Genomic DNA, 13,848 nt, shown 5'->3' on the forward strand with positions numbered 1-13,848 from the left:
CTCGCAACATTAAATATATAACATGTGCACTACACTTGGATGTGCAAAATGCACTGGAACTGTATTAACTGAAATTTTCCTAGGGCTTGCAAATACTTTTCATAAAGATATTCCAGTGGGTTTTAAAATGATATTGATTAATTTAAATTAAGACCAGTTATCTAGCATTGCCAACCCTACCTGCGCAAACCGTGCATCAAGGATAAAGAGTACTCAGCAATTCCGTTTAAATAGCTTCTCCAGGATTATTACAAATGTTGCAGACTCCAGCTGAACTTAAAATGTTCAAGCTTTAAACATTAATTTACTTTGACTACGTGCATGCCACACTGAAAGACTTTTGTCTGGACTGAAACATGAAGTATTAATACTGAACATGTGCATTCATTTCAGGTCAATAGCCATTCCAACTTCCAGCAGGTGGGAGAAGTAATGTTCTCATTAAAATGCATGCTGTAGAGGTTCAGTATGCTATCTACCAAAAACAGTAATCAAAAATGGAGATGGCATTGCAAGTCAAGTATTAGATATACCAGAACTAGCCTTTAATTGCCCCATCCCATATCTGAGGAGAATAAAACCCAACTAATTTAGATAGTTTCAACAAAATTCTGAAGGTCATACTTTGGGCTTCCATACTAGTCTATATCTACCATTATTTACAAATTCTTAGCAAACAAGTCAGTCAAATTTTACTCAATTATCTAGAAAGAAAGGTAGTTCATCTAGTTGACGAATGCTGCACAACAGCTGCTGAGCCACCATGGCAAGGCACACAGAGGCTTTTTAGTAAAGGGGAGAAAGTCTTATAGGAGCTGGAAAAGAATCAGGAAAAAGGTAAGACACACAAACTAATTAACTCCTTAAGTATCTATTGTTACTGCCATAAATGGAAGGAAATTTCTTTTAAGACAGCAGCAGTGGTTCTCAGAGTTAAGAGCTGCTGTGCCCCCCCCCCAACAAAAAGCAGAAGCCTATCGAAAGACTCCTTGAACAAACAGAAAATATATTTGGAAAGTAGATACAGAAGAAGTAAATGAATTCAGTTTCTGCTGAGAGTAACATAGCCCTCATTCTTGAAACAAATTTGCTTTGTCTGAGGCAAAAATGGCTAATTTAGAAAAGCTGAGATGCACTGGCAAATATGCAGACATAACCTTTGGGGTTGTAATAGGAGCCCCTGTCCCATAATGATAACTCACATTTCACAGAGAAAAAAAGGCCACGGAGCAAGAGGGCAAAAAGAGAAGCAAACCACTAGAAAAGAACCATTCTTAAGTGATTAATTGTTATCCTTGCATGGGAAGCGTCAGGACCTCCAGAGAGGCAGGGGTTCGGGTACAGTAGGATATTAAATAATTAGGGAGAGAGAGAAAATGCTGTCACTGGGCCTGTGGCCCAGGGCCAAAGTCATTGATTGTATCAATAGCTCTGCAATATATTTTTGGAAATCCTGGAAGAATAATTTAGGTTTCTAGGTAGCATGTTGAAGTCCACAATCAAAACTCCAAACTCCTGCCTTCAGAAATGGTACATGTTCAAAATGCAAGGCCAGACTGACGAGTGAAGAGAGGAGAAGGTGGTATTGGAAAGAAGGGTTTAGATGTGATGCACACTGAGAATAGTAACCCTGTGCACCAAAATGGATGAAACGGGAAGTACAAAAACACTGAATAAAATGAATGAAGTGTGTGTTTGTTTTATAGTCAAGCCTGTATGAAAGAGAAAGAGGGGAGCAGCTCCATTTAAACTACATAGGACTAGATTACTAGAGTTTGAAAAGATGTCTGATAGGAAGTTCTGGTTCAGGATAGCTCATCAACTAGGGATGATCATTAAAATGTTTCTAGTCATCTATGTGAAGATAGGATAGAACTTCACACCAGACAAAAATGAGAGAGAATAAAGGGCTATAGGAAAAACTGCACACAGCAATATAATTCAGAGTTGGGCATAATGCAATACTAGAAACCTCCAACCCAATAAGGTGCAGTGGAGTACTACAATGAAACTTCATTATGTCACTCCAAACTGATTGGATAGATAAAGCACAAATGCTTAGTTCCAGTAGTGAACACTCGGACAATTAATGCACCATGAAAAGAACTGCTAATGTGCTGAAAATAAGAGAATTGAAGGCTTTGGTGAGCTATTAATTTACTGCTGCACACCAACAGTTTCCCCATGCCATATTAGCGCATCCCACAACACGGTGTAAGAAGTATAGATCTGAGTTCTAGCCAACACACATGCAAAAGCAATCCCACCTGGGATTGAGGCCACCTGCTGGGTCTTTGCATGATTTACTGCTCTAGCACGACCTCCTTCCAAATGGAGTCAGCTCAAGAAATTTTGCTGCACAAGTCAAAGATGGTAACCTTCCATTAAATACACAGAAGCCAACTGGGCTGGTAGCTGAATTGTATTTCAACCCTGGTAATGGGACAATGTCCTCCACAGCATCTGATGGCATCAAGCAAGGTGTGTGGCACACACAATTCTTGCTGCCCTCATTCACTGCATCATCTGACTCCTGCTCTCCCCGAACGATTTCTGAACTGCAGCAACTGTATGCACCACATGAGCAGAGCAACACAGGTGCACATGTGATACAGATAGGAGTTTGGGGACAGGGTTGGTTGCCACTCTTCCTGCTTGGTTGGTCAAGGGCCTTTCCCAAAAGGTCCTGTTTGTGATGCACTGGGATAAGGTGCACTACCTAACCCAGGCCAGTAACAAGCAAGAGCTGCTGCCACCAGAGTGCTGGCTCAAGAGACTGCCACCTAACTCTGCCTGGTGGCAGGGCTAGCCCTTTTAGGCAGGTAATGTGCCTCTTCAAAGGTGCAGTTGGATCATACAGTAAGATGCAAAGATGCAGCAGAAGCTGCCCTCAAAGAATGCTGCCTGTTGCATTACTGCATGAATCAGTGGTCCAGATTTGCTTGCTTCTAATCAGGAAATTCACACAAATCACAGGCCATTTTCCTCCAATGACAATTTATTCTTATTCTTATCCACTTAAAAACCTTTATGGCTGTAAAAGGAAAGTTTGCCTCCGGATTTAAATCAGAAAAGTATGTTTCAGCTATCATGAGTTAAGGAAGCTATACAAACATAACAGACTTAAAAATGTTATTTGTTCCAAGTCTACCCTTGCAAGGAGTTCTAAATGTAGTTCCAAGAAGAATGTTGACATTATTGCCTGAATGATATGGTGTGCAATGGCAGTTTGCCTGAAAGCCAAAGTGAAATATTGTCTCTCCTCAGATACTTATAAACCTGAAGTTCCAAACCAAAATGTCACTCTTATGTTTTCCCAGTCTTTTTAATGAGAATATGCTCAGTCTTCCTAGCTTATTTGAACACAATACATGCCTTTATAATCATTTTCACCAAGAAATTATAACATGCATCTAATAGATCTACTTTGGTATCGAATGCTGAAGGAAACAGATTTTTGGCATGGACATTGCTTGGATAGCACCGAGTCTGAACAGCTCCAAGCTTCAAGGAAGAGAAGTATTTTTCTGGCAAAAGAAATTCAGACCTTGGGACTTGAGCCAGGAGTTAAGCAAGTGAATTGTAAGTGAAAAAGTTCTCTTTCCATTAGGGATTTTTCTTTGCTCAATAATAAATGGATCCTCTTCTTTTAAACTTTCCATTTTGAGATGATCCAACACAGCAAACACTAGTAAAACACAAAGTAGAACCAGGGATGCAGCCAAGAAACTAGAAGCTGTGGATTGCAGGCCTTCAAGCTATTAGAAAATAAGGATATTCTCTAAACATATGGACTCACAGGAAAAAAGGTTACTGATTTCTGAGTATGCTTCTTCTAAAGCAGAGGTTAGGGCAAAATGTCATCTAGGAAGCGTCTTGAAGTTAGACTTTTCTATTTAAAAACTGGTTTCTGAAAAGATTATGGGAAGGGGAGGAGTTGCTCCACCATGTACTGTTCTCATCAACCAGTTTGGATAGTTCAGTGGCTCATGTTGTAATCTAGAAATGTTTGGAAGCTGACGACCAGTCCAAAGAAGACATGCAGAACTGGACAGTAAATCATTCTTGGAACACTCTGCAAATCCAATTATGGTATGAAAAAATTAACATCAGCTACAACTAACAAGTCCTAGCAAATGCCTGTGCTTCAATTGCAAAGCCTGTGAAAACCTGTAGATTGAAAAGAGAACACGGAATGTAACTTTTTATTTTTTAAACTAGGTTCAAGGAATGAAAGTATCTGTCTTTATAACCTGCATTGCACTCATCTTCAAAAAGTGAGGCAGAGAACTTATCCACTTTTAAGGAATCTAATTCCTGCACTCTGTATCCATTCTTACAAGAAACATTGTCAGTGGTCATGTATAAGAATACCATATAGTGCTACCCACTGCAGTACAAAAATAACCAATGTTTGATAAAGTTTCAGGGTTTATTATTCTCTTTAATACTCATCTGACTGTGTATTGACATTACCTAACTAAACAGATTTAGAAAGGCTTTCATTCCAAAACAAGCAAACAAACCACTTTTGGCCTATGCCACTTCAAGTTGCAAAAACCAAAAGCACCATATTACAAATTCAATCCCTAAATCACCTAGAATTAAAGCCAACTCTATCTAGAATTTTAAAATGTGCATGGCTCCTGTCAAGACCTTTAAGCTATTTCAAATACCATTAAGACAAATTCATGAAGTCAAGTTTATTGTATGCTGCGTACCTCAGAACCACACAAGTACTTTTAATTTACTTGTGAAGATACTAGCCCCAAAGCAGTGCTGGGATCACTGCTGAAGAAATAAACAGTACATTATACATCACTGCTGTAGAAATAAGCAGTACATAACACATGCAAAGCTATACAAAATAAATATTATGCAGCATCAAGGACAGTGTCCTTTATTTGGTAGACGACATAGGTTCTGCCAAATATTTAGCTCGTGATTCCAGAAAGCATGTTGTCTGCTAACTTATCTGTCAATTTGTATCTCCCAAAGTGTAATTTTGAAAAGGGAGGTCGCAGCAGCTGCAAAATAGAACCTTTAATTGTTTTTTTCTCTCTCTCGTAATAGCTTTCCTCATACAGGGAAGCAACTTTCACAACTTGCTTACCTAGAAAAGATGAAAAAATATGCCATACCTGGTTGTGGGTTATGGGGTTTTTGGTAAGACGACACACCAAGCCTTTATGGTAAGTGAGACACAACTGTTTGGTACTCCCTATTCCCAGCTTATCAGCAAGAACCACTAGCTAACATGGATCGTAATGAAAAAAAACCGTATACCACTCTGATTGGACAGAGAAAGTCCAATCTAAAGCATGTTGCTAACGTCCTAACACCAGAAAGCTTTATTTGGATACAGACTCTTTTCATGAATGAACGCTTTCGAAGATTGCACATAATACAATGAAGCATCATTACCCAGCCATATTTATATCGAGGACATAGTGCAGGAAACTGTATCATTTGCAGTCTCAATGTCCGTAATTGTTTCATTCCAGTTTTGATAATAAACTGCCCTAGTAAAACAAAATGCAGATTAATAAGTGGAGAAACTATGCTAATTACCAACATCTCAGATGTCATGACATACTATCCATAATTTGGTCTAAACTTTTGATTGATTATTTATGCAAGAAATTATGTAAAAACAAGAAAATATATCTGCCGGGGTGTTTAGAAAGGCTGAAGACATGTAATATTGTTTAATTCATAACTGTACAGCAATTTAAATGGAACCTCACTACTGTTTAATAGACGCCACCTGGAAAATATGAAGCAGCCTCAGCAATGTAAAAGGCTGTTCATAAGCTAGGTGATTATTTCTCATTTGATCTATTATGTGACAAATACTAAAAATTAAATCTAATAAAACTTAATCCTTTTAACCAAGTGTCAGTGCTTTTTGAAGTCTTCATGAGCAAGATCTTCTATAAAGGCCTATTTTAAGTATGGATAAACAGTGCCATCTTCTGGCAAGTAATTGTATGATTCCTAGAGAATGAAATAAAAAGTATCTTTGTAGGATAGTCAATGCTCCCAATCTCAGATCCATGGTTAACATCACAAGATAAAAATTATCCCTGTAAACCTCAATACAGTCATACCTCGGAGGTCAAACAGAATCCATTCCGGAAGTCCGTTCAACTTCCAAAATAATCGAAAATGAAAATGCAGCTTCTGGTTGGATGCAGGAAGCTCCTGCAGCCAATCGGAAGTCGCAGAAACCCCATCAGATGTCTGGCTTCCAAAAGAACGTTCGAAAACCAGAACACTCACTTCTGGTTTTCGATCATTCGGGTGCCAGAACGTTTGACTCCTAAGGTGTTTGGAAGCCAAGGTACAACTGTAGTGGTTAAATACTATACTTCTACTGTTATAATTAGGGGAGGGTAGCACCTCTGGTGGGGGACACATCATGCTCCTTCTGGGGTGGTTTGTCCACCTTTGGTCCCCACCCCGCACTCAGCTCTCACCTGTGGCTCCTAGAAGCTGTCAACATGTGACAGCAGTCACACCCTAGGAAGGGTTTCAACTGGCAGGCTAAACCAAGTGAGGGTAGCCAATGAGACTGAAACTCTCAGTGTCAGTGAGTTAGGGACTTCCCCTGCATGCAAAGACAGGCTCCAGTGGATTGAGCGGACGAGATGAATAGTGCATGTGCTAGGGAAGTGAGGGGGAGATGGGGCTCATAAACCTGGAAAGTTAGCCATCTAGAAGGAAAACTCTGGTCCTAAACCTCTGCAGACTTGCGGGATATCATCAGTAAAAGAAATGGCTAAGGAATAAACTCTACACAAATCAGGAGTGGAGCTCCTAAGACAGTTTGATGGCACCTTGTGCACCTCCTTCCGCAACTCCTGCAACTAAGCTAGTGCCAAACCAGCTTAAAAGTATTGCTCTGCTTTCCTCAGCAACACCAAGAACAGGGTCAGGACCTCCGTACATACACACTGCCCAGGCTTGCACCCCAGGGAGGTCACTTCAATGCTGATAAACAGCGGTTTGACTTCACCCCAGAGGCACATCCATTGTCTTTTGAGACAGATGGATGCCAACAACTTAACAATATTTAACACTGCTCTTAACTAAGACTCTAGTAGCTGCAAGGCTGGTTAACAGCAATGCCTTGCTAGCACTAACCGCAATTAAAATAGGTGGCAATGTAAGCCATAATTACCATTTAGAAAAAGTACTGTCTGGATGAGAACAAAAAGGAACACAAACTTTGACCCCCAAAAAGTAAGCAGACAAGAAGGTACATGGGATATTGTAGTGCTGGGAAAGGATCAGAAAAGTGCAACTAAAATGACCAAGAGGCTAGAGCATTACTACATTTGGAGCTTTTTAGTTCTGAAAAAATGGCAAGTGAAATAGAGGTGATTAACGAGTACATTGTGTGGAGAGAGTAGATGGGAAGAAAAAACCCTCTCTTAATACTAGAACCTGGGGATATCTAAGGAAGCTGAATGTTGGAAGACTTGGGACAGACAAAAGAAAGCACCTCTTCACACAGCACACTGGAACTTGCTTCCAAAAGATCAGAAAAAGTCTTGCAGAATAAAGGCTATTCTGTGGCTGCTGGCCACAATTGCTACGCACTCCCTCCACTGTCAGAGACAGAATGCTTCTGAATAGAGTTGCTGGGAATCACAAGTGGAGAGAGTACTGTTGTGCCCAGGCCTTGCTCGTGAACTTCCCTTAGGCATCTGGTTGGCACAATAGAATCCTGGACTAGAAAGGCCTTTGGGCCTCATCCAGCAGGGCTATTCTTATGTTATTAATCAATATTGCTAGAAGGGCAAAATGGTAGCTGTATGGTATTATGACAGACTGCCATCTACATGCACTCAAAACCTTTCCTGGGAAGTAGGGATCTGTAAGCTATCGTTTATGTCTTTGTAAAGACAAGACAGACTGCTGCAATGCTCTCTAAATTAAACTATCCCTGATATATACTGAGAAACCACAGCTGGCACAAAATACAGTGGACTACTACTTGAGAGGAATGAGAAGACTAACACGATTGTATTACAAACTTCTCAGCACCAGATCCAATTCAATGCAATAGTTAGTTGCCAGACAGGTATCAGTGATGTAGGCCTGGCATACCCTTCTCGTTACAGGTCCATGTTCCATGCAGATCTAAGGAGAAGAGAGATCTTACACGTGGGCCCCTTCCATTTAAATGGAAAGACCAGATAGGGCATGGAGCAGCAATTTTTCTTATTTGGCTTACTAAACAAGATCTCATCCAAGATCTACCATAACCTAATTCTGCAGGTATTTTATACTTGATTGTCTTTGCTTTGTTTAAATACATTTACTCAGATATGAATCCCACTACACTCAATAGGATTAATTCCAAGGTAAGTGTGCATGCGACGCGGGTGGCGCTGTGGGTTAAACCACAGAGCCTAGGACTTGCCGATCGGAAGGTCGGCAGTTCGAATCTCTGCGACGGGGTGAGCTCCCGTTGCTCGGTCCCTGCTCCTGCCAACCTAGCAGTTCGAAAGCACGTCAAAGTGCAAGTAGATAAATAGGTACCGCTCTGGCGGGAAGGTAAATGGTGTTTCCGTGCGTTGCTCTGGTTCGCCAGAAGCAGCTTAGTCATGCTGGCCACATGACCCGGAAGCTCCATCGGCCAATAAAGCAAGATGAGCACCGCAACCCCAGAGTCGGTCACGACTGGACCTAATGGTCAGGGGTCCCTTTACCTTTTTTAAGTGTGCACAAAACTACAGTCAAAACCTAAAACTTACATAGCCCTTTCCAAAGTCATAGTAATTAAGAGCTGTGAATTATGGAAAGTGAGAAAGGGTAATTGAAATATTTCACTGGATCCAACACTGTAAAGATATGCTTTGCACAAACTGATTACAAACCATCCTATGATTACACTCATAGGATGCTTTGATTTACTTTTCCCTTTTTCACCGCAGGTAAATCCTACAAGACCTGTAAAGCAGGATGATGCCACACCATAAATAAGAGACTATATTAAAAAAGCCGAATACAATTTAGGATTTCAGTTTAGCAAACAACCACAGTACAGAACAAATGAGCAAGCATGTTTTGCCCCTGAAATCTAGCCAATGAACTCTCAAGGTCTGAAGGTCTTAAAAATATATGAGCATCTGTCTTGCATTAAAAAGCAAGCCAAAAAACCTCACTCCTTTATATTGCAATACCTTTTACTAATCAACAGCAATTCACTTTTGGCTGGCTGAAGTCAAATAGCTATTTATAGTCATCCAAGACAAGGTTGCTCTGCATTGTAAGTAGACCCCGGTGCCAAAGATTTGACATAGAAGACAAATGTCAGTGTCTTCTGCTCAGTGGGAGTCTCTCTCGCTCTGCTTTTACACAAAATAATGCTTCATTGTGGTAGGGCAGAAATGCCAAAATACTCACAAGCATGCAATTGAGTGCAAAGCTCAAACTGCATTCATCCTATGCTGGCAACTAAAAACTTTAGTCTTTGACAAGCCATCCAAGTCAGCAACAACATTTAACTGACCTTCCAATCTGTGTTTTGCGGGAAAGCAAAAGATTCCAGATACATCCAAGGTGAGTAAGCTAAATGTCAATGAAACAAAGAACGCTGCTCGAGAGGAAAATGGGCTTTACCACAACAAATTTGGCAGGCTGCCTTCCAGAACTTATAGCAATTTTGTGCAAATGGGTTCGGTAAGTCAGCCAGTTACAAATCCACTGAGTGGTAGCATAGTATTCATTTGTTAAACATCCCCTTCAGCTGTAAAGATAAAGTAATTAAATCTGTACTGAAGATCATAAAATGTGCCTTTTTTATTAGTAAATTTGATGGGTGCTTTCTCCTGCTTAGGAGATATACAACTATAGTTATAGGTTCTGTCAGACAGGTCAGACCCAGTTTCACTACAGGAGAAAAACTAGATAATCTTCAAGTCTTTCCAGTTTCGCATGTCTATAATAAGAACTTCCTCAAAGGCCTGGATTTATGCTACTAGAAAAAGCCATCCTACAGCAAATGAAAGTCAACTCTGTTCATTTTGCAGATATTGGGTAATATTAAATAATATTAAGATACTAGAAAGAATGGCAGCATATTCAAGCTCCTATACAATCCTGAGCTCAAATGTGTCATGCTGATTACCTGTAATTCTGTATCCATATGCAGCCAGTTGTCCAGCCATGTATTCTCCATCTGAACTATTATGAGAACATCCCCATGTGCGTATCCAAATTTTCTGTACACCAGGAATAACACTATCAAAGAAAAAGGCAAGGAAAATAGGTAAGAGCATTCATTTCATTTCATCCACATCAGAAAACAAAGCTTTGGCCATTATAAAATACTACCACTTAGGATCTGTATAAGGCTATGATGACCAGTGCTCACAATATCCTTTGGCAAAGAAATTACTGTAAATGTATGATTTGCTGAATGTTTGTGTGAACTGCACAAAGTGAAAATATTAAGTATAGGCTTTTGATCCAATAGTGACAAAATGATAAGCATGGGAAAGAAGATGGACAAGGATCTTATTCCGGAAATGCTTGAGAAAAGAGTTAAATCATAAAATGTTAACAGAAGAAGCTATCCAGCTTAAGGTAGGAGCACAGCTAAAGAGATACAAAGATATTGTTACAAGTACTGCTCCCACCCTTCTATATGAAATACCAAAACTGACTAACAGACAAAGCAATGCTACAGTCACATTTCTTCCAAAGGTAGAAAGCATCAGATCCACTGTAGTAATGGCTGTGGAGTGTTCGCAACATCCTTCCACCGAAGTCACTGGGAGATTAAGTTGTTCCAGACCCTCTTCTGCTGTGAATATGTTCACGCAATCAGGGAGGTTAGAAATAATCACAAACACTCTCTTCCCCTGTGTTGCTCCATTTTCAGGCAGAACTCTGCTGGTGGAGCAGTCAGCCAGCAGAGCTTTTCTGCCGTAACCCAATGGCATTTCTGCAGGTGTGTTTTCATCCCGTGCTTTCTGTCTCATCATAGGACCCCCTAAACTCATGAACAAGTAACGTGGGATTGCACAAGTCATATAATATTTTTAAATGCAATTTAGAATAAGTATTAAAACACATCACAGCTAAAACAATAAATAGTAGCAACTACATGTTGGAGGAGTGCACCTTTGGGGGTGAAGTCAAGCCACCAACCTTCTGGTTAACAGCCAGACACACTGACCCACTGCGCCACAGGAGGGCTCATGCTCTCTGTAAGAGGGTAACTCACCACCATTTAGTGTAAGATCCCTATCTACACAAGAACATTAACAAAAGCCTAACTGGATCAGTCATAGTCTGGCATCCTGTTCTCACAGTGGCTAACATGAAGACTATGAGAAGTCTGCAACAAGGGAAGTATAATGGGCTACTTGTTTAGCTTTATACTCATAGACCCATTTTTCTCACTTACAAAGGACAAATGTCCTGTTACTTGAAATGCATGAGGTTAGAAAGAGAACTCACTATATTAAAACAGAATCAACCTAATACACACTGTAGTCTGTGTAGTAAAATATTTCAAGTTATTAATATGTTCAACAAGGCTAAGACCTAAAGTTTTCAGGTTATTTCAAGTGTAAATCATTCAATCAGTACAAGTGCTGGTATTTTCTATCTCTCCACATTGTTGTTGTTTAGTCGTTTAGTTGTGTCCGACTCTTCATGGCCCCATGGACCAGAGCACACCAGGCACTCCTGTCTTCCACTGCCTCCCGCAGTTTGATCAAACTCATGCTGGTAGCTTCGAGAACACTGTCCAACCATCTTGTCCTCTGTCGTCCCCTTCTCCTTGTGCCTTCCATCTTTCCCAACATCAGGGTCTTTTCCAGGGAGTCTTCTCTTCTCATGAGGTGGCCAAAGTATTGGAGCCTCAGCTTCACGATCTGTCCTTCCAGTGAGCACTCAGGACTGATTTCCTTCAGAATGGAGGTTTGATCTTCTTGCAGTCCATGGGACTCTCAAGAGTCTCCTCCAGCACCATAATTCAAAAGCATCAATTGTGTACATTAGTTATGCAATGAAAACCATCTCTCCACATACGACTGGCAAAAAACAAACATACCTGTCACTTGGGGGATCATCATAATCTGTTTCTACATTTTTTTGTGAATGGCGTTTTCGCACTTTAGGAATAACATTTTTTCTCCTGAACTGCAGGTCTTGCGGCTTTGGGTCTTGCTCTGAGATAATGTCTTCAATGTCTCCAAGGAGGGAATCACAGACAGCAGGCATTTTCTATGAAGATTGAAGTACACCGTGTAAGATCAAGAACTGAAAAAATATACATACTATTCTACACAGCAAACATTACAAACAATTCCTCATGTCTTTTTAATAATACAGCGACACAACTAGACTAATTTATTTATAAAACTGTTATTCATTAAAATACTTAAATGCCGTTAGAGACCCTACAGGTAGAAAAATGACCCAATAATTAATAATGCATTTTAAACAGCAGCACTGAATCAAGCTGGGCATCTGAGTTTTAAATAAGAGTCAAAGTGACTGATATGTCCATATATGTTGATGAAAGCTTATCTCATGGGTTGCCAACACTGCATCCACAGGCACACATATGCCAACAGATGCCTTCTCTATTGCTCATAGGGTCCATTCCCTGCCCCAGCCAAAATTAAGTTTGAAAGAAACATTCTACTTTAGTGGAGTAGGTTGTGAAGCACGTTTAAGTTGTGATGTGTGCATGTGATGCCCTTGACCACTTTTCCGGGTTACAAACTTGCCCTTTGGCCCAAAATGATTGGTGACACCTGGCTTATCTAATGCCAGAAATAAGAGTACCTGCTAGCATTATAACCAGTACATGTTTTAAGTAATACAGTGGTACCTCGGGTTAAATACGCTTCAGGTTACATATGCTTCAGGTTACAGACTCCGCTAACCCAGAAATAGTGCTTCAGGTTAAGAACTTTGCTTCAGGATGAGAACAGAAATCATGCTCCAGAGGTGCGGCGGCACCAGGAGGCCCCATTAGCTAAAGTTGTGCTTCAGGTTAAGAACAGTTTCAGGTTAAGAACGGACCTCCAGAACGAATTAAGTACTTAACCCGAGGTACCACTGTATCTTAATTCACTATACAAGACAGTTCAGCAATTGCCTACAAACATTCCATGTATCTTTTATCAGTTTGTAACAATGGATAATAACAGATTAGCAAAATATTTTGCCTGGAATATTAGGCCCTTTGAAATTTATCTAGTTCTGGGTCTTCAGTACACACATCCCTAGTTAGATGAAGTACTGAGCTCACAAACAGGTGCTACACATGTGGTTCCCATTCTACTCAGTGTCTATATACACACAACTGAGTCTGAAATTTGCTGATAATGCTAATTAGCATCTCAGAAGATGTAACAGATATTTATGCTTAGTATGATGGCACATTATCTTAAAGAACTAAGCACCCAGTAAAAACAGATTAATGCATCTTGTTCATCTGGGCCCTAGCTGTAAACCCACTATAGTTCTTAGCAATTTAAACTATAACCCAGCAACACTAAATAGCTTATTGTAACAACACTGTACCTTAACTTACTATTTTATCTTTGGAGTTCCAGCATTTTTTTATCCTGAAAAAAATCCAAAGGTTTTCAATCATAATTATACTTTCTATAAATCACCAAGGCTGAGGCAAATTGATATGTTTCTACAGAACAAGATACTTAATAAATGATTCAAAATGCCTAAGTCATGGTTCCATCCAATGATATTTCATATATGTATACACAGACGCAACAGATTCTACTTTGAGGAAAACTGGGAATGAGCCTTGGGATTGCATATTCCTTCCACCATTTCCCTTAAATTTGGGGG

General features: G+C 40.0%; 1 protein-coding gene across 7 annotated transcripts in view; it reads right to left on the reverse strand.

Annotated features, from left to right (window-relative positions):
• Positions 1-13,848, reverse strand: part of CDKAL1 (CDKAL1 threonylcarbamoyladenosine tRNA methylthiotransferase) — a 230,579-nt gene that overhangs the window by 215,555 nt on the left and 1,176 nt on the right. For 5 of the 7 annotated variants that reach the window (XR_013394002.1, XR_013394004.1, XR_013394003.1 and 2 more), the window contains exons 2-3: positions 12,077-12,249; positions 10,142-10,254 (exon numbers count right to left, since the gene is read on the reverse strand). Coding sequence is in view for 4 of the 7 variants with exons in the window: in XM_077933233.1 (XP_077789359.1) it covers positions 10,142-10,254; positions 12,077-12,246 (283 nt within the window). In the remaining 3 variants the exon portion in view is untranslated. Of the gene's footprint in view, positions 1-10,141; positions 10,255-12,076; positions 12,250-13,560; positions 13,605-13,848 lie in introns of all 7 variants that reach the window. The other 2 variants (XM_028737590.2, XM_028737592.2) reach the window with 2 other exon arrangements.

Source organism: Podarcis muralis, chromosome 8 (assembly GCF_964188315.1).
Source record: "Podarcis muralis chromosome 8, rPodMur119.hap1.1, whole genome shotgun sequence".
Classification (NCBI taxonomy): domain Eukaryota; kingdom Metazoa; phylum Chordata; class Lepidosauria; order Squamata; family Lacertidae; genus Podarcis; species Podarcis muralis.